The sequence below is a fragment of the Mus pahari genome, chromosome 21 (genome assembly GCF_900095145.1).
Source record: "Mus pahari chromosome 21, PAHARI_EIJ_v1.1, whole genome shotgun sequence".
NCBI classification, from domain to species: Eukaryota; Metazoa; Chordata; class Mammalia; order Rodentia; family Muridae; genus Mus; species Mus pahari.
Window position 1 is genome coordinate 6,568,696 of NC_034610.1, and position 21,803 is coordinate 6,590,498.

At 35.1% G+C, this 21,803-nt stretch overlaps 1 protein-coding gene across 6 annotated transcripts in view; it reads left to right on the plus strand.

Moving 5' to 3' along the window:
• The window catches only part of Qki (QKI, KH domain containing RNA binding), a 116,179-nt gene that overhangs the window by 85,477 nt on the left and 8,899 nt on the right, over positions 1 to 21,803 (plus strand). The window contains exons 5-7 of one of the 6 annotated variants that reach the window (XM_021221680.1): positions 15,802 to 15,889; positions 17,125 to 17,424; positions 20,144 to 20,218. In XM_021221680.1, the coding sequence (XP_021077339.1) occupies positions 15,802 to 15,889; positions 17,125 to 17,424; positions 20,144 to 20,218 (463 nt within the window). Of the gene's footprint in view, positions 1 to 15,801; positions 15,890 to 17,124; positions 17,445 to 18,108; positions 18,669 to 19,382; positions 20,234 to 21,803 lie in introns of those variants that run through there. The other 5 variants (XM_021221684.2, XM_021221685.2, XM_021221681.2 and 2 more) reach the window with 5 other exon arrangements.

Sequence of the window (21,803 nt, forward strand, 5' to 3'; positions counted from 1 at the left end):
GCTGTCCTCTGAATTTCACATGAGAGCTATGACACATTTTAGAATATTTCCCCCTCCACTTCTGCAAAGTTCCCTGAGCACAGACGTAAGGGATTAGAGGGAGACACTCCATTTAGGACTGAGTGTCCCAAGCAAGGACTCTCACTCTTTATATTGTCCAATTGTGTGTCTATAATTTGTTCCCTTCTATTGCTTCTTGACATTGGCTGGGCAAGACACTGATCTATGAGTATAGCTGAATGTCATTGAAAGTCACTTTATTGTTGTGTTCTTTTATCTGAACAGTAGTATTTGTATTTTCGGTCTCAGGTTCCTGACCATGTGTTCCATCTCATGGAGTGGGCCTTAATTCCAGTCAGATAGTGGTAGTTACTCCCATTAACGCTTGTGTCATTATTGCACCTGTGTATCTACTAGGCCACAATTATTGATCAAATGTTACATAGTTGGATTGGTGTGAACCTGTCTCCTCTTGTAGTATGCAGAGTCCTACTACCATGAACACCAGTCAGTAGGAGTGAAGGCTCTAGGTAGCCACTAGCCTACCTTCTTGTTGAAAGACGTATTTAAATATTGCCTCCAGCAATAGGATATTACTGTGGGTTTGTGAAGAGCAAACAATAAGTAGCTTCAGTAATATATCCTGGTTGTTGGGGTTCTATGGAGGTCCTTTAACAAGAACTCGATTAGATGTAATGCATTCCAAAGCATTCAAGTGCTTATTCAGAATAGGTCATTGGACAAGAGTAAAGGATGATGGAGGTGTTTGATGAAGGGTTTATTTTGAAGGTGAAATTAGTTGACAGGAATTTTGATTAGACTTGATATAGTATGATATGTGATTCCTTACAGCAATTGATGCCTTTTATTTACATTGTTAGAAACAAAGAAACTGGGTTTGGAAATGTGAAAATTGAGAAACCAAATGATGAGTTGTCTCACATGGCAATAACAAATGGGAATTTGATGAGAACATGGAACTGTCATATCCCAAGCATTTAGAGCCAAAGGGTTGGAAGAGCATATCATCAAAAAACTGGGTTGAAATTACTCCTAAGTTACCTTCTAGCAAGTTTGTACTAATGTAGCAGAAAATGCCTGCTGCAAAACGGTCTCAAACCTGGGTGTTTCCCAGGGTTTAAATCCACGGCCATGTTCTGTAGGAAAGGATGAATAATTTTGCTTTGTTTTGTTTTTTAGCCCTGCTTGCTTCTGCCTCCAGAGTGCTAGGATTGAAGGTGTATCCTATCAATTGTGCTTAAATTTGGGTTTTAAAACAACCTTAAGTAGATTTCATTCCTTTTGCCAGTAAGCATACAACAAATGATATGCCAATATTCCCTCCAGAAAATAGTTCAGTATTCAAATCTAACTTCATAATGAATAAAGGTATTGCAACGGCCACACATCATTAGAATCAGATATTTTGAAGACTTGTTTTGTAGGAAATAATGTTAGTTTCACGTTTGTTTTGATAGAGTACTTTTGTTTTCTAATTTACTAATAGACCATGCATTAAGTAGGCACGAGTAGCTTTTTTTTCATTATATATAGTATTTTCATTTATAATTTTCATTATATATAGTATTTTATTGTACAAGTCCGTATTCATTGTCTTTAAGTATCTACTACAAATATACTCAAAAGTCTTTATAGACTTATCCTCAATAGAAACTGCTGATGCGGGCAGTGGTAGCTTACACCTTTAATCCCAGCACTTGGGAGGCAGAGGGAGATAGTTCGAGGTCAGCCTGGTCTACACGAAGAAACCCTGTCTCGAAAAACAATAACAACAACAACAAACAACCAAAAAAAAAAAAAAGAAAAAGAAAATAAAAGAACCTGTAGATAGTTCTGCCTTCTTTGAGGGTAGGCACAGATGGGGTTTGGAGGCCAGGTTTCCCTGTGTAGGCCAGCCTGAGCTCAGGCTCCTCCTGTTTCAGTCTGCCACCCTTAGTTTTAATACTAAGATCTGAAACCATCATGCTGAGCCTCCATAAGATTTTTGTAACACATCTATCTGTTCCTTGGTTTGGAAGAGTATCCTCACTTGTCGTTTTCACTCCTTTTTAGTAGTTTTCCCTAGTAAGCTAGTAAAGTTGGTATATTTTTAAAATATCAAGTATCAAAGAAAATCATTCTGTTTTATCATTTTACTCAAGTAAAACTCCGGAACTGTACCACACTAGCTCCTCTGAAAGTGGAAGAGGAAATGAGCTGTTTGGTTTGAAAGTCTTTGCTGTATAGTACAGTCTTCTTTGACTTTTAAAAAATATTAGGATTGGGGGAGGTGTAGGTTCATTTAAGTTTCCTAATGTTTCTTGTAAATGGAGGGAGGATTTTTGTCTTCCCAAAGCCTAGACCTGTGATGATGGGAAGGTGGATTCTCTATTATTGAGTTATCTCCATTGCTTTGAAAAACAATTTCAAGGCAATGGTTGCCACAGCAGATTTTACTGTGTGAAGATATATTGAACAGAGCTTATATAGGAAGAAATAATGCCTTGTGTTAGGACTTGATACAGTGGTAGCATTATTTTAGGTACATTATAGAAGGTTAGTATTAGAATTATTGGGATATAAGATAATTGGCAAACTAGTTTTCATGATTTTTTTTTCCTTTTCCTAAGTGGACTTTAAAAATAATTATGATAACTTTTGCAAAATGTCCAAGGCATTTTGTATTTGCTGGCCAGTTAGCCTCTGGGCAAAATGATTATTTGTAATTTTGATTTTCTACAAATTGTTTATATTAGTAATTAGATCACAGAAATTTCATAAGGCCCTTAATACTGATGTTGAACTATGTTCTTAGAACTAGAAAACTTGACCCCTTTAAAAATAAATGGGTGGGGGCAAAGTTCTTCAAGTCTTAGCATAGCACCCCTCTATTTACAAGTCAACTACACTGATTCACTTCCATGTTGGACCTCTCAAATTGTTTTTTTTTTTTTTTTTTTTTATATTTTATATCACAGAAAGCTTGCATATTATCTTATCTCATGTATAGGTTATCTCATGTATTTGTTATTTTTTGTTACCCTGACACAAATTAAAATCATCTGAGAAGAGGAAAACTCAGTTGAGAAATCACCTTCATCAGATTAACCTATGGGCATGTCTCGGGGCTATTTTTCTAGTTATAATTGTTGTAAGCATGTGGATAGTACTAGATATGTACCCGAGCAAGCCAGTAAGCAGCATTCTTTCATGGTCACTGTTTGTGTTCCTGCCTGGTGTTCCTGCATTGGCTTCCCTAGTGATGGACTGTAAAGTGTTATCCAAGTAGCTTTTCTTCTCAAGTTTGTTTCATCTGTGCCTTATCACAACAGAAACCAAATTAGGACATCTCCCAATTCTGTATTCAATGTTTTCTTTTACTTTTGCTACATTAATGTTGTCATACATTACAAATTTCTAGCTTTGTTTTGTTTTTTGGTTGGCTGGTTGATCTTTTACTTTTGTGGCATAGTATCATGACCTGTTTTCAGTTCTTGGTATTTTATGTACCTACTAAAATAGTTGGTTTGGGTTATGCCTTTAAATTAACCCAGCTTCTATCTCTTACTAGGTTTATTTTATTTTTAGTTTGAGTAATATCAAACAAATACTTCGCTCTTTTTGTTATGTGCCTCTCCTGTTCTTGTATTAGCATAAAGGCTTTTAAATACAAATAATACTGAATTGATATTCAGAATTTCCCTTATTTTTCTAATACCCTAGTGGTCAAAATATTTATCGTAAAGTTCATTTATAATTTTTTTTATCACCATAAGGCTGTAAGATCTGTAATAGTGCTCTTTCTCATCATGTTATCAATTTGTGGTTTCATTTTTCTTGATCAAATTCATTAGTCTTCTAACTTTCACATTCTGATTTTTGTTAACTTTTTTCTACTGTTTCATTACCTCTGCTTTTCTTTTACTTTATTTGAACTTGTACGTTTTAAAGTAAGGCTAGTGATCTGATACCTTTCTTTAATAGATAGAAATATGGTTATGGTACATATTACTATTCATTTCAAAGTATTTTCTAATTTCTTTTGTAGTATTTAGAACTTTTCTTTGTATCACACTGGTTGTTTTTAATTTAGTGTTCTTGATGAATATATTCTATGTGTTTTTGTCTTTTACAATATGATTACTATACTTTTTATATTATTTACCTATTTAATTTGTTAGGTAAATCTCGGGCTCTATGCCTCACAAGTATGTCTGGCAGGGACTTATCTCTGAACTGTATCCCCAGCCCTCATGATAGCCCAGTAATATAGTCTGTTTTGATGAACATCTCATATTTCCTTAAGTATCTTTGTATATGGATATATATTCTGCAGTAATATATATCCATATCTTTGGTTTTTAAGTCTCATTTAGATAAAAGTGGTTGTGATTGTGGTTGTGGTTGTCTTTTCATTGGTTGTAAATATTCTCCTCTGTGGCCCTGAAGGGGCAGATGGACTTGATGCACCCATGCAGGTATCTCTAACTGACAAAACCTGTCTGAGCAGGGGTTGGCATTAGTGTTTATTGGTCTGCATGGTAGCAGCTTTCCTCTTGGAATCCCAACCTTTATTCCCTCCCGCCCCCCAACACCAATTATTGTATTCAGTTTTCTACAGATAGTACCAAGCACTGTGTGACTTACATTACATGTCTTTGATAGGTGTTGTAAAAGTGATTACTTTAGCTGTGTAAAAGCGTGAGATATGTATCTCCCTTTCCTCTCTTTTCCTGTGTTAAAAGGATTGGTTACCTCAACTGCAGCATTGGAGAAGCCAGTAGCAGGTTCAGTTCCTGATAATGGGAGGTACTATATGTAAAGTGAATCTTTGAATATTTCTCTCCCTGATCCACAAAATGTGAAGATGTCCTAATGAAACCCGTTATGCACCATGCTTATTCTAATGCAATTTTTTTAGAAAAGAAAATGTGTGTGTGTGTGGGAACAGTAGACATTTTTATACATCATTATTTCAGAAGGGATTCAAAAAATTCCTATATGAGGGAAACAGGATATTTTTGTTGCTGATATGAAGACTAAGAAGAAAGTGGAAATAAGGGCCTTCATCTCCTAATCTTTTTCTAAAGGAAAACAGTTTCCATGTGTTATGCCAGGAGTAAACTGGAAAGCTGAACTGAAAAGTACTAGAGAAATTCATGGTATCAAGAAACAGGAATTTACACTTAAATCTTAAGAGACTCTGTACATACATAGATGTCATTACTCTCAGACAGTTCATACAGTGTTTTGGGGCTGTATGGCTTTGTGATAGAATCCTCCTGCTTTTATGTTTACTCAAGGGTATTTTGAACTTAAATATGAATGAGTTTTTAATATATATTTGATTTTTTTAGAAGCATTAGCATTCATAGGGATCTAAGTTAATAATGAATTAAATAATTGGTTTTAATATATTACTGCAAATTTTCCAGCTAAGAAATTTGACATTTTAAGTGTGCTGATTAATCAAGGAATATTTTGAAATTTGGAAATAATATTTATCATAACAATCATTTTAATTTTCATTTTAGAAATACCAGTTATCACTGTCATTGAAATTGAGAAAAAATGGAAAATAATATTTTACAATATATATATTTTCATATATCTCAGGAGTTCCTCTTTGCTTAATGTTCTATGGATTTGACTCGTGGTAAATTGTTTTAATTATAATCTGAAAATAAGTTCAAAGTAATGATGATAGTAAGAGGCATCTGGATACTGAAATAGTTTCTTCAAGACATTTTAAAGCCAGATTATCTGTCAGTCAGTTGCTGCTCTTGTACAAGTACTAGTAACTGAAGTATATGGACAAGTCCTAGTGACAGAAGTATGTGGCATTTTGGATTTGTTTGTTTTGATGAAAAAAAGAAACTAAAAGCTGTTTAAACATCTAACCAAAATGCATGTGGTCCATGATAAGAGCAACAGAGAGAGCGAGCTTGTGAAGAGGGTGTTTCTTTGCTTGCTGCCATTTTCATCTGACTGGGACTCAGTGTTGTAATTAGCAGTCTCTTCAGAGTGTCAGAGCAGAATTACCATTGTGATGCTTAGCTGTGGGATGAAAGGATTGGATTGGTTCTGCCTGTCTGCCAAATTAAATGAGTTGCCATGGGAATTTTCAAATGTTTGAGGCGTTTACTTATAGTAATTTGATGGGTTTGAATAAACTCATAAATTACAGGTTTAGAAAAAAGAAGCCAGTCCTATAGATGAGGTTTTTGTAGAGGCCTATGGTCTCATAAATTCTTGAAGAGAGTGAATTGATCCCTGCTCACATGAGGCCAGTTTATTAGGGCTTGTGAGTGCCCCCGCCCCCCCCCCCCAAAAAAAAAAAAGAAACACAATTGCATGACAAGCACATGTAAGGAAAGAGTTTGACATCTCTGGAGAAGAGTGTGACGGTTCTGGTCATGATTTCATTCTGTATTCAACACTGCAGAGTGTTGTTGGAAGAATAATTTGTTTTTATAAATAATAAGGTAATATTTTAATTTCATACTATATGTAAATAGTAAATAATGTATTTTTACACCTAGGAGACACAAAGGGTAGAATAAAATTAAAAAAAAGTTTTGGAATCAAATGTGGTTTTCAAGCTGCAGTAAGTGGTATTATTCAGGATTCATGTACATGTTCTCAGAATGAACTTCAACTTTCTCCTGTGTCTCCAAAGAATTTTATGTTAGCGTAACTTTGAATAAGTGTCCAAAGTGGAGACCATCACTTAGTGTGTCTGTCCTCAGGACACTAACAATAATAATCAGTTTCTGTGTGGTGTTTTTATCTATTTTTTTAGATTAAACACTCAAAGCTGAAGTATTTAAATTTTCAAGGCTGTATAATTGATTCGTAAAATAGATAAAGTATTATGGGGAGCCTACTATAAGTAACTAGGTTGCTGTTTCATAAGGAAAATAGTGAAATAGTGAAGTAATAATAAACTGGATGCCTGAAAATATTGTTGCATCTTTCAAAATACATTATTGGGGGGGGGACACAGTTATATTAGGAAAATAATAATTATTTAGTTGATAAGTGACAAAGTAAAATATTTTTAAAGTAAAATGTTTTTGTTAATCTCTATTGCATGGTGTTTAGTTGCACATTGGCATCGTCTGAGTAGCATCTTGTATTCCTAATATTTTAGTTGACCCATTGGTGAAACTTTAATCAATGGTGGATACATTTTTAAAGGTGTACTTGAGTGTAAAGTAAAGGTCCTTAGAGGAGCCTTCACCAGATCTCAGAGTTTCCATAGAGGTCCTTAGAATCCAATTGGCATAAGACTGCTGTGTATGAGGCCCTCTGCTGTGTGCTTAAGCACATGTGACAGGACAGAAAAGAATCTACAGAAATTGACACAGACTAGCTGCTTTCCCCTCTCCTCTCCTCTCCTCTCCTCTCCTCTCCTCTCCTCTCCTCTCCTCTCCTCCCCTCCCCCTTTTTTTCCTTTTCCCTTTTTTTCCCCTTTCCCTTTCCACTTTTAAAATAAAATTTAATTCATTTCTGATTCAGTTATCTTTTATACCACTTCACTTTTAGTTGTGTGTTCTACTTAGGGCAAGAACAACTAGAATCAGGGTTACACATAGTTTTCTTAAGTCATTCATTGGCTATTAACAATCTGGTTACTGTTTGTCCTGTAATGCTATCAGGCTCAGGCTTCTTAAAACAAGTGGGAGCACCTTTCCACATACTTGGGAGTTTTGTACTCAGTGAAGCTCTGTGCTGTTGCTCAGTGTCTCATCTGTGATAATACTGAACAGCTTGCACAAAGAGCCATTCCTGTGTGGACTCACTGAAAGACACCTCATCTCGACACGTTATTGACAGTTTAGTTTAGATAGCTTATAACTCAAGATTGGAGTTGTTAACAAATAGAGGATAATGACATTGGCTATAGAAAAACAGGGCAGTGTATTTATTCTTTAAGAAAAGTTTTTGTGATATATGTCCAGTGCCCTGTTTTCAACTGTGTATTCTGTGCATCCCTCTGAATTTGCATGTTAAACTTACTATATAGAACTTCATATGTGGTTGTTAAACAATATTTATAACTCATTTAAATAAGCACTACATACACTAGGTTAATTTTAGTTCTTTTACACTTAAGTGTATGATATACATACTAGATTATTTTTTTAATATTTAAAATATATTTAAAAGAAGAAACGTAGATGAATAACCTCTGTATCTCCTTCAATTCGGTTGTTTTCATACTCCTTTTAATTTGTTTCCATGCTTTTCTGATGGTTGGTGAACAGCCTCGTGTTCCTTGTACTAGGTAGAACACTGTGTTAACACCCTTGACACTGGATTGACAAAACTAGGAAAATCAAATGTCTCCCAACATATTATACTTTTTAACTCTCATTTAACTTTTTGTGACATTTCATTTTTAGTATGTGATACTTTTATTGAAATCATTAATAGTAAATCTAGCATTTTAATATATTAATGTTCAGATAAGTATTGTAATTTGAATTCAGGTAAGCTTATTTGGTAGTATTGGTAGCATTATTTTCTAATTTTGTTTTGATAATTGAATTTTATATTTAATTCAGAAGTGATTTTTAGATTATCCCATTTATTAGTAACAAAATTCCCTTATGGAAATTAATTTTGAAGCCATAGTAATGAATTTTGAAGATGATTTTATTTTATTGTGCCTTTATGGGGATAGAAGACATTTACTCTTTATAAATCAAATATGTCAACTTGTTTTTAGTCAATCCTTCAAGCTTCATTTTGATTAACAGTAGTATATAAAATCTGAACAAGTTAGCAAGTTTTCAAAATAACTAACTTTTTGATATTAGTGCTTTAAGATGGGTGGTGATAGTCTCTAATAAAAGAAAAAGAAACTGATTGTTACACTTAGAAATTACAACATGTGTATGGGGATAAGATTAAAAGCAGCATTAAGTGACTGGAAAAGTAGTTCCTTTCATAAACCTCTGTTGAGAAACTACTACTTCCCAGGCTACTCCAGCGCTGCAGCTTACAGCAAAGACTTTCACTCACTAATACAAGTGAGAAAAGAAAACAAGTAGAATTGAATTTCCTAATTCCTGGTTTGGTCATATGGTGTCTACTGTAGAGAAGTGTTATACTTTCATTGAGTCAGATGCTTTCCAGATAATACTGCTCCCAGATAATCACATCTGTGATGATATCTGCAGTTATCACTGTGGCTAATCTGAAATTCCACCACAAAGTGTCTTTTCTTTGTCTCTACCTGGACACCATAAAGATGTCTTAAACATAATATTTCTACAGTTCTTCCCTCTCTTATATTCAGTGATCCTCCCTTGTTTTCTGTATGAATGACAGCTTTGCCTAATGTCCTCCACCTTCATTCATTTCTGATGCTCCTAGTTTCTTTTCCTTCCCAAATTCTCCTTTTGGTAGCGGTAACATATGACTACATCGTTTCTCTGTGTCTTTTTCTTATGGTACTTGTAGATAATGGTTACACACACACATTCATATTCTCTCTCTCTCTCCCTCCCCCCCCTCCCCTCCCTCCCTCCCTCCCCCTCTCTCCCCTCCCTCGAGTCTGCTGTACTCTCTTCCAGTCCAAAGTTGCCTTGACACTCCTGCATGTATTCAGAGAGTTGCCATCAATTTTTATAATTACTAATTTTCTTAATTATCTTTTCCTTCTTCTTTTTTCCCCATGAGTTCCCAAGAAAGCAGATTTGGTCTGTTAATTAAAGTATATCCTTGAAAATATTCTCCTATAATCAGTTCTTATAATTTTTAAAGTTTCAGAGACTACAATGTGAAAAATGTCTGATACTGTATTTCATATAGATACAAAAAGCTAGGTGTGGTAGAGCACACCTTTAATCCTAGTATTCAGGGAAACTGAGTAGGTCTTTCTGAGTTCAAGGCCAGCTTTGGTTGCAAGATTAAAAATTAACCAAATCAAAACTTAAAAATAAAATTGTATAGCAATCTTACTGGAAAATACGAATTTATAATAAAATCCAGGTTGGAATAAAAATATTCAATTGGCCTAGATTTGGAATAAGAATCTTTGTCTTTTCGTAGGTCTATTTGTAGTTTAGAAATGTTTCTAACATCCTGGCCTTATGTTCTGCTAAGCAGAATTATACTCATTCTAGCTGTACATGGTGGTGTGTACTTGTAATACCAGCAGTGAGGAGGCAGAGGCAGGAGGAGCTGGAGTTTGATGCTGACCTCAGCTGCTAGCCCAGAGATTACTGATCATTTTATCAAAATGAGTCACTTGTGTGTATATAAAACTGTTTGAGACAAGTAACCTCCCTTTCTTAGTAATTTTATCAAGTCCCACAGGGAATTCCTATATCCACCTCTTAGTATTTATGTGGACACTTATGTAACTTAAACATTATTCTAGACCTTGAAACCTTCAGTGGTCCTTTTGTTACAACTGCACTTGAGTTCTTTTCCTTTTACATTTGTTTGTATACACAGTTAATAGGTCAGAGGTCAACTTGGAGGAGTTGGTTGTCTGTTTTGACTGTGTTGTTCCTAGGGATAGAATTTAGGTCATCATGCTTGGCAGCAAGCACCATAATGAATGAAACCATCTTAGCAGTTCTCCTTGATTTCTTGATGTGCTTTTTAAGTACTTTTTTCCTCCCTTAATTTTTTTGCTGATAGTATTTCACAGGTTCATTTAGTGTCACATTGATTGACATGCTGTAATATATAATATTATAAAATCTCAGAATACAGACTAGACATAACACAGTGTACTCTGGTGCTGCAGGCATCACGCTTAAGGTGACACTGTTCAGGCCCCAAGTTTGAGCTCTAGACTTGATACATACTCTAGTAGCTAACTTACATGGTTGCATCAAGATAGATTATTTACACTTACAAACTTGAGGAATAGCCAAACGTGGTGCATATGTTCAGTCAGTTACTATTACTTGAGAAGCAGAGACAGGGATATTTCTCTGAGTTTGAGGTCAATCTAGAGACTATCTCAACAAAAAGCAAAAATCTCCAACTTCCCCTTCTTCTTTTCCTTCCTTTTCTTCCTCCTCCTCCTAATACTAGTGATGCTCCTGCTGCTGCTGCTGCTGCTGCTGCTGCTGCTGCTGCTGCTGCTGCTGCTGCTGGTGATGATGATGATGATGATGATGGGACAATTTGGATTTCAAAAATAAAATGTTTTTCTTTCCTACAAGGATGTGTTGTTTTCATCCTAAATTTGCTTCATTCTTCAATTGTGACTAAATTGTAGCTTTTGTTGACTACCTGAGGAAAGTAAATGCTTCGTTAAGACAAGGATAGTTTTTTTTCTTCTAGTTTCACTGTGAAACAATGCAGTCAGTGGCAGAGCTAATAATGGTGCTGAGTGCTTCATAAGTTATTAAGATTAAATTAAATAATAAATGCTTAGTTCTTCATAAGCTATAAACATCTAAGACTCTTTGCATGATTTTTCCTGACCAAGGAAAGTTTCTCCAGTCTTGGACCAGAACAGCAGTACACAAAACTGTAATGCAGTCAAGATACAAAATTGTTCAAGCCTTCCCTCAGAAGTCATGTGATGTTTTAAGTAACTTTACTGTTTGTGCTGAGCCACATTCACAACTGTCCTCAGTGATGTGAGCAGTAGGCTGCATGTTGGACACACTAATAGATGTAACATTGTTTACATGTGGGTTTGAATGTTTAAAATTCTTCTGGTTAGGTAAGTGTACTTCATGCTTTCTACCATAACTTGCTGATAAATTGTGGCCACTAAGACAGGCATTACATTTAAGGAGAAAGTCAGAGGGACTAGAAAAATAGTAGGTGAAACTTTTTTCTTAACATGCCTAGGACTTTTGACTCATGAATTTGTTAGTGGAATAGCAGTTGAACCTATGCTTGAATTGAGGACTTTCTGCAAAGATAAGCAAGTTTCTACAGTGTGGTTGAGGTGGTGATACTCTGCATTCTGTAGGAGGCTTCTTCAGTCAGAAGGATGGAGTTTCTCTGGTGCTCAGTTTGTGAGAGTCCTTCTTTAGTGTTAGATTTAGCACACAAAGAAGCTGCATCCTAGTAGATGCTTGTTCATCATTTCTAACAACTAAACTAGAAGACGTGTAAGGGAGCCATGGGAAGCAAAGAGGAAGTAAAAGCAATTGGGATGGATTCTTAGTTTTATTGTCAATCTCTGTGGATGAGCTTAGCACATAAAATTAGCCCCCTTTTGGACAGTCTGAAAGCGTCTCAGGAGAGATGAAGGTTTTGAAATCAAGGAAAGTTTAAATGACCTAGAACAAATAATTGAGCATGACTGTCAAATTTCACGTAAACTTAAATTCACAGAGCTTGGTGCTGTAAGAAGAGAAGATGTAAACATGGTCACAAAAACCGCCTGGGAAGTTCAGGTCCTGTGATGTGGTGTTGGTAAACTATTACCTTCTGTGTCAGTCAAGAAAACACAGAGAACTTAGAAAGGAGTTAGCCAAAGAGCTCTTGTAAACTGGAGAAAGAAGACAGGCATACTATAATACAGATTTAGAAGCAGTTATAGCCCCAGGGCTAGGAGATAAAACATAAGAGGTTTTACTAGGTTTTACTATGATCTTAGACTCTGAGAAAGTTCTATGCAACATTGGCATTGAAGCCTCTGATGTCTTGCTGTTTAGCCTCTGGAGCTTAAGGGAGCTAGTTGGACATAGCAGAGCAAGGGAAAGTTCTGTTATTAAAATTTCTTATAACTTATAAAGAGACCATGAGTTAGAGATTGAGGTGTGGTAGGAATTTTATAATTATGTTTTAATTTAAAAATGAAAAGGAATGAAAATAAGATTTCTAATAAAATGCCATACCTTTTCCTCTACTCATTTCATTGTCTTTTATTTCCCCCAGTCTCATAAAAATTCCTAGCTTTTTATATGAGACAGTTAGTGTCTCATATCCCCCCCGCCCCCCTTGCCCCACCTGTGCTCTCTCACATAAACACAGAGAAGAGAATTTGGGGGAGAGTTGTTGTTTGGGAAATATTTACTGGTTATGAAAAAGTAAAACTGAAAAATCATGACAGCATGTGTCTGTGTATAATCGATCCTTCCTTAACAAAACAGCATAGATTTCTGTGAGTGTCATCCGAGAGTCTGCATTGTGTAAAAGTACAGTTTGAAGGCTGTTGAAAGATGGTAGTTACGAGAGGCTTCTAAGCATGACCCTGTTCAGTTTTGAGGCTGGAAAAAAAAACCACTGTAGTCAATTCTAAGGGCTTTGAACTTGAATTTTTGTTGAAGAAAACATTGGAAATGAGGCTGCAAGAGAACTGTCTCCATCTACCATGTAGATCCTAGGACTGAGCTCAGGATGCCATGCTTGGCAGCACGTATTTATTCTACCTCCTGAACCATCTTACCAGTTTCCAGTTGTATTTTAAATCACTTAAAGTATTAATAAGTAAACATGATTTTCTTCAATTTTTCTTTCTTTTTTAAAATTTGAAGCCTTTGATGGATTCAGAAGATAATTCTCACATAAAGATATTGTGGGAGTGCTGATTGTGGTAATAACAGTGTTCTGCCATAATGGTTAAAGCCTGAGGGCTCTGACTCAGGCATTCTGCTTAGGAGCATGTTCTGCATCATGACCTTGTAGAGAAGTTAAGTTATCTGAGTCTTCATGATAATGTGTGTCAGTATCATGCTTTATTATGAAGCATGGTGCTTGGATGATAAAGATTTTATGTCTCATTCTAATAAAGTGAACAGCATTACACTTTCATACTTTACAGTGGTGAAACCCTTTTAGTCTCATGGTATTTGACCTGTTATTACTTTGACATAGCTTGTTTCCAAACCTCACAATATGCTTACATCTCATTGTAGCATATGCTTACATTTAAATATATGTTTATATACACATACCAATCTGTCATCCACAATTCCAAAACTGTTTATGCTATGTTGTTTGTGTGTGTGTGTGTGTGTGTGTGTGTGTGTATATATATATATATATATGAGAGCAACATCTTTTTTCACTCTGACTGAAAGTATGCCTGTTGCTTTTTGTTTTCTTTTTTAAAGTTTTTATATTTCATAGATTAAATTCAAAGCAACTGTTGATAAATTTTAACTTGTAGTATTAATATTTTTAATGAACAAATTTAGAAACTTTGATAATAATGTCAACCTCCTTTCTAATAGTAGCTTGTTTGTTTTATATCTAACCAAATAAGTCATTTAATTTATTTTTATATAAATTGATGAGGATCAAGGAATAATAATTGACAGGTATCTTCATTATTCTACTGCAAAGAAGACTTTAAAAGTTTTCAGTACTACATCAAATGTTTTCGTAATGGTTTCACTTATATTTTTCTTTAATTCTCTGTGGTTTAGTATATACCCACTCAGCAATTCCATTTTCTAAAAATTACAGTATACCAATCTATAGTCTAAAAATCTTTGTGTCATTAACAGTTGTAGTAGAAATAGAAGACAGAGAGAAACTTGCATGTGTCCTATGTTTCAAATGTCAAGTAGACTAAGTGATGTATTAAAGTGCAGGACACTTAATTCTATAATCTTTAAAGGACAAACTTGCTGGTACTTCTGTACCACTTCTATTTTGCTTTAGTTAAAACCACTTTAGTTAAAAATTTGTGCTTTGGAAGTAACAGCGGAAATTTAATTTCCATACCAGTCATTTAAAAATAAACAAATAATTTCTGGTGAGGTTTAGTGGTGTATGTCTTTAATTCCAACACATGGGATGCATGCAGGAGGATCTCTATAAGTTCAAGACCAGCCAGGGCTTGAACATTAGACAGGGCTTTTGAAGGCCTGTCTCAAAATAACAACAACAACAACAACAACAACAACAATAATAATAATAATAATAATATGATGATGATGATGATGATGATGATGATGATGATGATGATGATGATGATGATTGGATCCATGCATGGGTATTAGATGGGATAAATAACAAATTGAGACTATTCTAATAGATCCTACTTTGGGAGTGGTGACATTCAACAATGCATAGCTGAAATTATAGAATGGAGGGTGGGTTCTGGGGAAGGCAACTTTTTTTTTTAAATAGAAGTTGCAATGAATATTAGGGCTTGGAAAGAGAAACATAGGAACATGTAAAGAACATTCAATAGACAAGTGGGAAGATACACTAAGACATTAATGGAATTAGGCTGGTCTATTACTTTACAAGATATGTGTGAAAGAGCAAGTTAATTGGCTCACCTTGGTGTGGTAGTTTGAAGAGGGTTTAAATCTTTGTTTAGATAGTGAGAAATCAATGTACAGTTTAAGAAATGAGAGTATTACAAAGAATTAAGGTAGACGATGTGCTTAGGGAAGTTTATCTGGCCCTTGGATCTAGATTGTGTATTTAGATTGTGTATATACTAAATAACAGACACTATTGTTAGCTGAATTCAATAGTTTGAATAGTATAGCAATAATGAATTATTAACAGTAGTGTTAGTTAGTGGAAGAGGGCGAAACCAAGGTGTGGCCATCTTGGTTTTTGTTTATGTATTCTAGTTAGCCTTAGTGCCCCTTTCACTTGTAAATAATTCCTATGTTGGTAGTAAATTATACAGTGACCCTAAAGATAGAGGGCCAAAGATATAATAGCCCTTGTAGTTAGATTGAGGGAAAAGCCAAGAACAGTAGCATAAGAAATCAGGAATAAAAGTTTAGAAATTCAGTGATGATTGCTAGTTGGCATTTGTAGTTCAAAGTCACATGGTATATGCACTTTTAGTTGTATGTATACAGACTCAAATACTTAATGCTTGTTTCCCATGTGCAGGCTGAAGGGGAAGACAGCCTGAAGAAGATGCAGCTGATGGAGCTTGCAATTTTGAATGGCACCTACAGAGACGCCAACATTAAATCACGTAAGAGTGAGCCTAGGGCAGTAAGAATGTTTGTTTGTTGGCACCACAGCCTAAAACCAATTAGAATTGAAGTAATAATAAAATAAGAGGACCATTTTATTTAATATTTCTGTTTAGCAGTGGTCTGCTCAATTTTATTTATGTCAGTATATAAAGTTTGGGGTTGTAATTTTTCTCTTCTGGTGAAGGGGGTGGTGGGTTTCAAGAAATGTCCTGTAGCATTAACTATCAAGTTAAGACCTTAAATTTTTTTTGTGACATTATGCAAACGACAAATGTTGAAAGCTTTTTTATTTGAAGAGAAGTGTCTAAATGAAATGGCCCTGCTGCTCTAGTCTTTCCTCTCCCCTTGCTTGCATGTTTGCACTCGTGGTGTTTTGCTATGTTCCTATGCAAGTTCACAAAGACACTGAGTGGCAGCTGTTTGCAGACTAAGTTCTCCCTGGATTGTGGTATAATTTTATAAGCTGTGTGATAGAATAGTTGCTGGTTTTGTTTTGTTTTGTTTTTTGTAAAATGTATAGTTTGAGATGAGCTAAGGTTTACATGTCATTTATGTGAACAAGAGCATACACGCACACACAGACACACATGAAATTGAATTTTAAACTCATAATCAAAATTGCCAATGACAGTAAGTTTAGCAGTACTTACTTTATAAATGCTTGGCTTTGATTTACCCTTTATAGTCATGAATTTAGCAATAGGACTGTTTCTGTATTCTTTTACTCATGGAATAATTCCAGGCATGCTGGGAACATGTACATTTAGTGTTTACTTATCTGACTTACCCAGGGAGTTTGAAACCAACATTGTGCTTTAGAAATACACCAAAAATTGTGTCTATGGACTCAGCTTAGTAATTATTTTGTTGCATCTTTTCATTGGAATGTTTTCATGTGTTTTTTTGGATGCACTTTCATCTCACAAAATGTTGTAAGTGGATCTATCATCAAAGATACGAAAAGTATAACATTAAATGGTCTTGCTTATTTTTTTCACAGTGGGTTTTTATTTTTGCGTTTTGTTAATCATGTTGTGGAAGGGGAAGCTTATTTGTTGCACTTGGTTGGTGTGCTTTGGCATTTCTGTGTGGTCAGTGCATGTACTAATGATTTCCTTTTATTTTTCTTCTTTCCTGCTTTTTCCTTTCTTTTTCCTACTTCCCTCTCATTTCCTCATGTTTTATTACTGCTATCCCTATACTTCTTTCTAAATTTCTTTGCTTACTGTAGCAGCCCTTGCCTTTTCTCTTGCAGCAACTGCCCAGGCTGCTCCAAGGATCATCACTGGGCCTGCGCCTGTCCTCCCACCAGCTGCTCTGCGTACACCTACGCCAGCTGGCCCTACCATAATGCCTTTGATCAGACAAATACAGACCGCTGTCATGCCAAACGGAACTCCTCACCCAACTGCTGCAATAGTCCCTCCAGGGCCTGAAGCTGGGTTAATCTACACACCCTATGAATACCCCTACACGTTGGCACCAGCTACATCAATCCTTGAGTACCCTATTGAACCCAGTGGTGTGTTAGGTAAGTATGACTCCTGTACTGTGTGATTAATGCATTCCTAAATTGTGCTACTCCAGACTTTGGAAGGGTAGTTATCGACTTCAGAGAGACAATATAAGTTTTGATTATCAAAAGTTGAAAACTAAATATGGTTTTATTTCAGTTCCTCATTAAAGTTCTCCCATTAAGTATTTATACCTTAATTTGGGTTACTTTAGTATCTCAGAATCACTCTAGGTAAACTTGCCACATATAGTCTTGGTGAGATTTCTTAGGTGACTAAACTTGTTCTTGAGTTTTATTTAAGCCATTCTTTCCCCTTTATCCTAATAGACAGAGCGTCCCCACCCAAAATTAGCTTTATTTTGTCTCAGAGATTGCTTGGTGAATTTTAAAGTTCTATCAATATATTGAGATTTTTATTAAAATTCTGTTATTTGTGTATATGTTTAAGTATTTATGATCACTTAAAGGACATAGTTAATAGTTTCAGTTTTAAGGGTTTTCAGCTTATATCTTTTAAAGTCCTGAATAACATGAACAATATTTTATCATTTCCATACTACTGTGGACTAGATAACCACATACCAATTTAGTAATTTAATCATGTTGGAGGCAAAAATTGAAGTCATATAAATTCATGCGTTTACATGATCAAAAAGCAGTATTCTTGAAAAAGACATTACTGATGCCTTTGTTTTATAGAGTGGATTGAAATGCCAGTCATGCCTGATATTTCAGCCCATTGACTTGCTGGATGAAGGACTAGAGTACAGCAGCCGTTATAACACGACCAGTCAGTGTGGAAAACAAACAAACAAACCTGTTATAACACGACCAGTCAGTGTGGAAAACAAAAACAAACAAACAAACCTGTTTCTGGGCAACCCCACTGTTTTACCAGACAGAATTTGAAACTTTTTTGTGTATGACCTTGGTGCTGTGTGCCTGCTGTTGACTTCTAGGACTTTGATCTTTTAAAGGTTCCCTCCCCCATCCTCCACTTAATATTAATTTGAAAATCTTTAGTGAACTTGGACATTAAGATTTAAACTTGAAAATTCATGTTCATTTAAAGAAAGCCACAACGCTCTGTATGTTATCTGTGTGTGTGCATGCACTTAGGTGCCTTTTGTTTATAAACATTCATTTTATTGTACATGTTTTCTGTCTAAATCATTGTATAAAATAATTATAAGTCAGAATTATACCACAGAAGTGTTAGTAAGAGGCTGTATTCTATTGCACATTACTTGAAGCATTTTTTTAAACATAACATGTAACCTATAACCTTATTTAAGTTTTCCTTTCTATTAATACTCTGTCCTGTGGCCCCGTGCATGCTCCTTCCCCGGAACTCCTCTCTGCTGCACTCACAGCATCTGTTCCTGAGGAGTTAGGGCTCTCAGCTTCCAGCTGCTGCTCCTGACTGTTAGGGCAATAATGCCTAGTTTTGCCAAATAGAATCACTATGCAGTCTGCTTATCTAAAATGAAAAATAGGTTTTCAACCAGTTTACTGCTTAGAGACAGCAAGAGGCACTGCTGTAAAATCTCTCCATTATAAAGTAACATGTTGTTTGGTTTTGTTAGGAGATTTATATAAAGATTTGATTGAAACCAACACTATTAAAATATGCAGATACCAAATTAACATCATCAAGGTTCTCAACAAGTACCACGTTAGAAATTATCATCATCATCATCATCATCATCATCATTTCTTGCTTTGCCACCTAAGCAGTAAAACAATGATATTGGTCCTTTGGAGAACTGAGGAAATTATTTTAAATTCCCAAGTTACAGTAAATTTGCACACAGATAACATGCATGTTATGTATCAAGTCTCACATTATTTTAAAATAAGCAGTGCCTTTCAAAACAGATGCAGACATATGTGTTGGTGGTAGTGAGGAGAATGGTATTAGCATCAAATCTTCATTGATGACTAATGTTTAATTCCCTTCCTTTTATCTTTAGGTATGGCTTTCCCAACGAAAGGCTAAGAATTCAAGAACGGTCTTAACCGAGCCCTCATCAGATCTGAATTTAACAAATGCTTAGTCTCAGCAGCCTCCGGGAAAAACCTTAGCCTAGCAGTCAGTGACTTACTTGCACTTTTTGCACATAGATATAAAGTAAAATGATGCTATTAATTTGGATTAGTCTGTAATACTGCAAAGCAACGGTAATTTATAAAGGAGTGTATAGAAGTAAACTGACTGCTAAGTGTACTGTACTGTTTGCTTTACTAATCACCTAATTCATTGCAGTTCATACTTATTGACTCAAAAGTTTAAATCCACAATCTGTAGGCTTTAATTAAGAGTTGCTTTTTAAACCTTTTTTAAGCGATAAACTCTGAAAGTTAAGGTTAGTAAAATAATTGTCAGTATTAAATGTGGCATTATTTAAGTAGTCCTGCTGCAAGAAAGGCACTTCAGTGAATATGTGACTAGTAAAGCTCAGACACGTCTGGTTCTAATAGAGCTCGTGAGATACTGTGACTTGGGGACTGTCAATGAAGAGGTGAAGTAGGTAGAAGGCCAACCTGTTTGAAATGAATGCAATATTGATAGATACATGACATACTACAGTTGATTTTAAAACTACTGTGCCTTAACATGTTTCTTAAGCTTTTGTAGTAAGTGAATCTTTGAGATCCATTTTGATAAACCTGCTGTCAATGTTTCCCTTATGTTTGTTTTCTAACTTTGTCTTGGTAATTGCAATTTAACTAGGTGCGGTGGCTACTAAAGTTCGAAGGCACGATATGCGTGTCCATCCTTACCAAAGGATTGTGACCGCAGACCGAGGTTAGTTTAGTTCTGCAGTTCTTGTTTATAAGCAATGTGCTGGGTGTCCATAAAGTTTGCAACACCAGACCTGATGGGAAAATGTAACTGTCTACCTGCACATCATTTTCTTTTCCTTCCCTAAATTAATTTAATAATTGATTGATATAAGGTTGGTTTGGTTTTGTGGTTTTGTTTATGGTTTTGTTTTTTGGTTTGGGTTTTCACCCCTCCCCTTTACATTTTAATTTATTAAGTCTTCTATTACTTTGTCCTAAGATTTATTCCAGCTAAAACATAAATTAGTCTATTCGGGGAGCTATTAAATTTTTTTATATTACCATAGCAATGTTTAGTAATAATTGTTGCTAAAACTTTCCCGTTAATTATTCTGAATATTTTGGTTGGTACTGCAAAATGAATTGAACAGATGATGTTTTTATGAGAGAAGTAAAAAAGTTTTGCTTCCATGTAATTTTGGAGAAAACAAGATTTATTACCCATTTTTCTATATTATAAAACATTGAGCCACTATATAAATATGAGGGTATACATGTCAAGTACATACCTAAAATCAACAGCCAGGACTGTGAAGATAATTTTAATCTAGGTGGATACTTTAAGAATAGAAAATGAGTTCCCTCTTATTCTATTTTCTTGCCAAAATGGATCCTTTGAGTTTTGTCATTTGCTGCTAAATTACAGTACCTGAAGGTAAACTGTCCTGCAGTTCTGTGGTATACGAGATCCAGCTACTTGGATATCCTTTTTGACTAACCTGTGACTGGAAACAAGTCTTCATTTTTCTCATTTTCATATTTGTAACTTGTGCCCTATATATGCCCTTGGACCCATTTTTAAATTATTTATGCTTATTTGCGTAGTAGTTTCAGTCTTTTTGGCATTGAATCTTTTTTTTTTTTTTTTTTTTAACTTTTTTGTGTGATTCTTTTTGGTTTTTGTTTTTAATTGAAAGATTGGAATCCCAAGCATAGAAAAGAAGCTAGCTCACTTGACATGGTTACTCTACTCTTGAATAACCACTATAAATACAGCACACAGTTGCTTTGTGTATTAGAAGTAAAATAACCTTCCAAAGACGTCAGTGACATTTATTTAGTATCATACTAAAAGAGTCCTGAAAACTTTATCTAACATACATTTTTGTAGTGGTTATTCATTTAACAAAATCTGGTGGCATATACATAATAATACTACTACATGCAGTTGTGCCAAGTGTGAGCCTATCAACCATTCTATCAGAGTCGCATAGAGATGAGGAAGTTAGATGCGAGAAGGTTACTTCAGATGTGGGCAGTCTCATATATAATTTGAAGCTGCATCATACTGCAGAAGTCTAACATAATTATTTTACAGAGTGTTTTGATTTTGAAGTAATTTTCCCCCTTCTTTGGTTTTTCTTTCCCCATGTCCCTTTTAGATTTTTTTTTTTCATTAACAATAATCCTTTTCCACTTTGTACTCCAGAGCCTTCAGATAGTTGAGAATATTAAACCACGATCTTACTGTATTTGGAAAATGACAACACATTCCATGCATGGCTCATCTGGAGCTGTGTTTATTTTGATTAGTTCTGTTTGTGTTC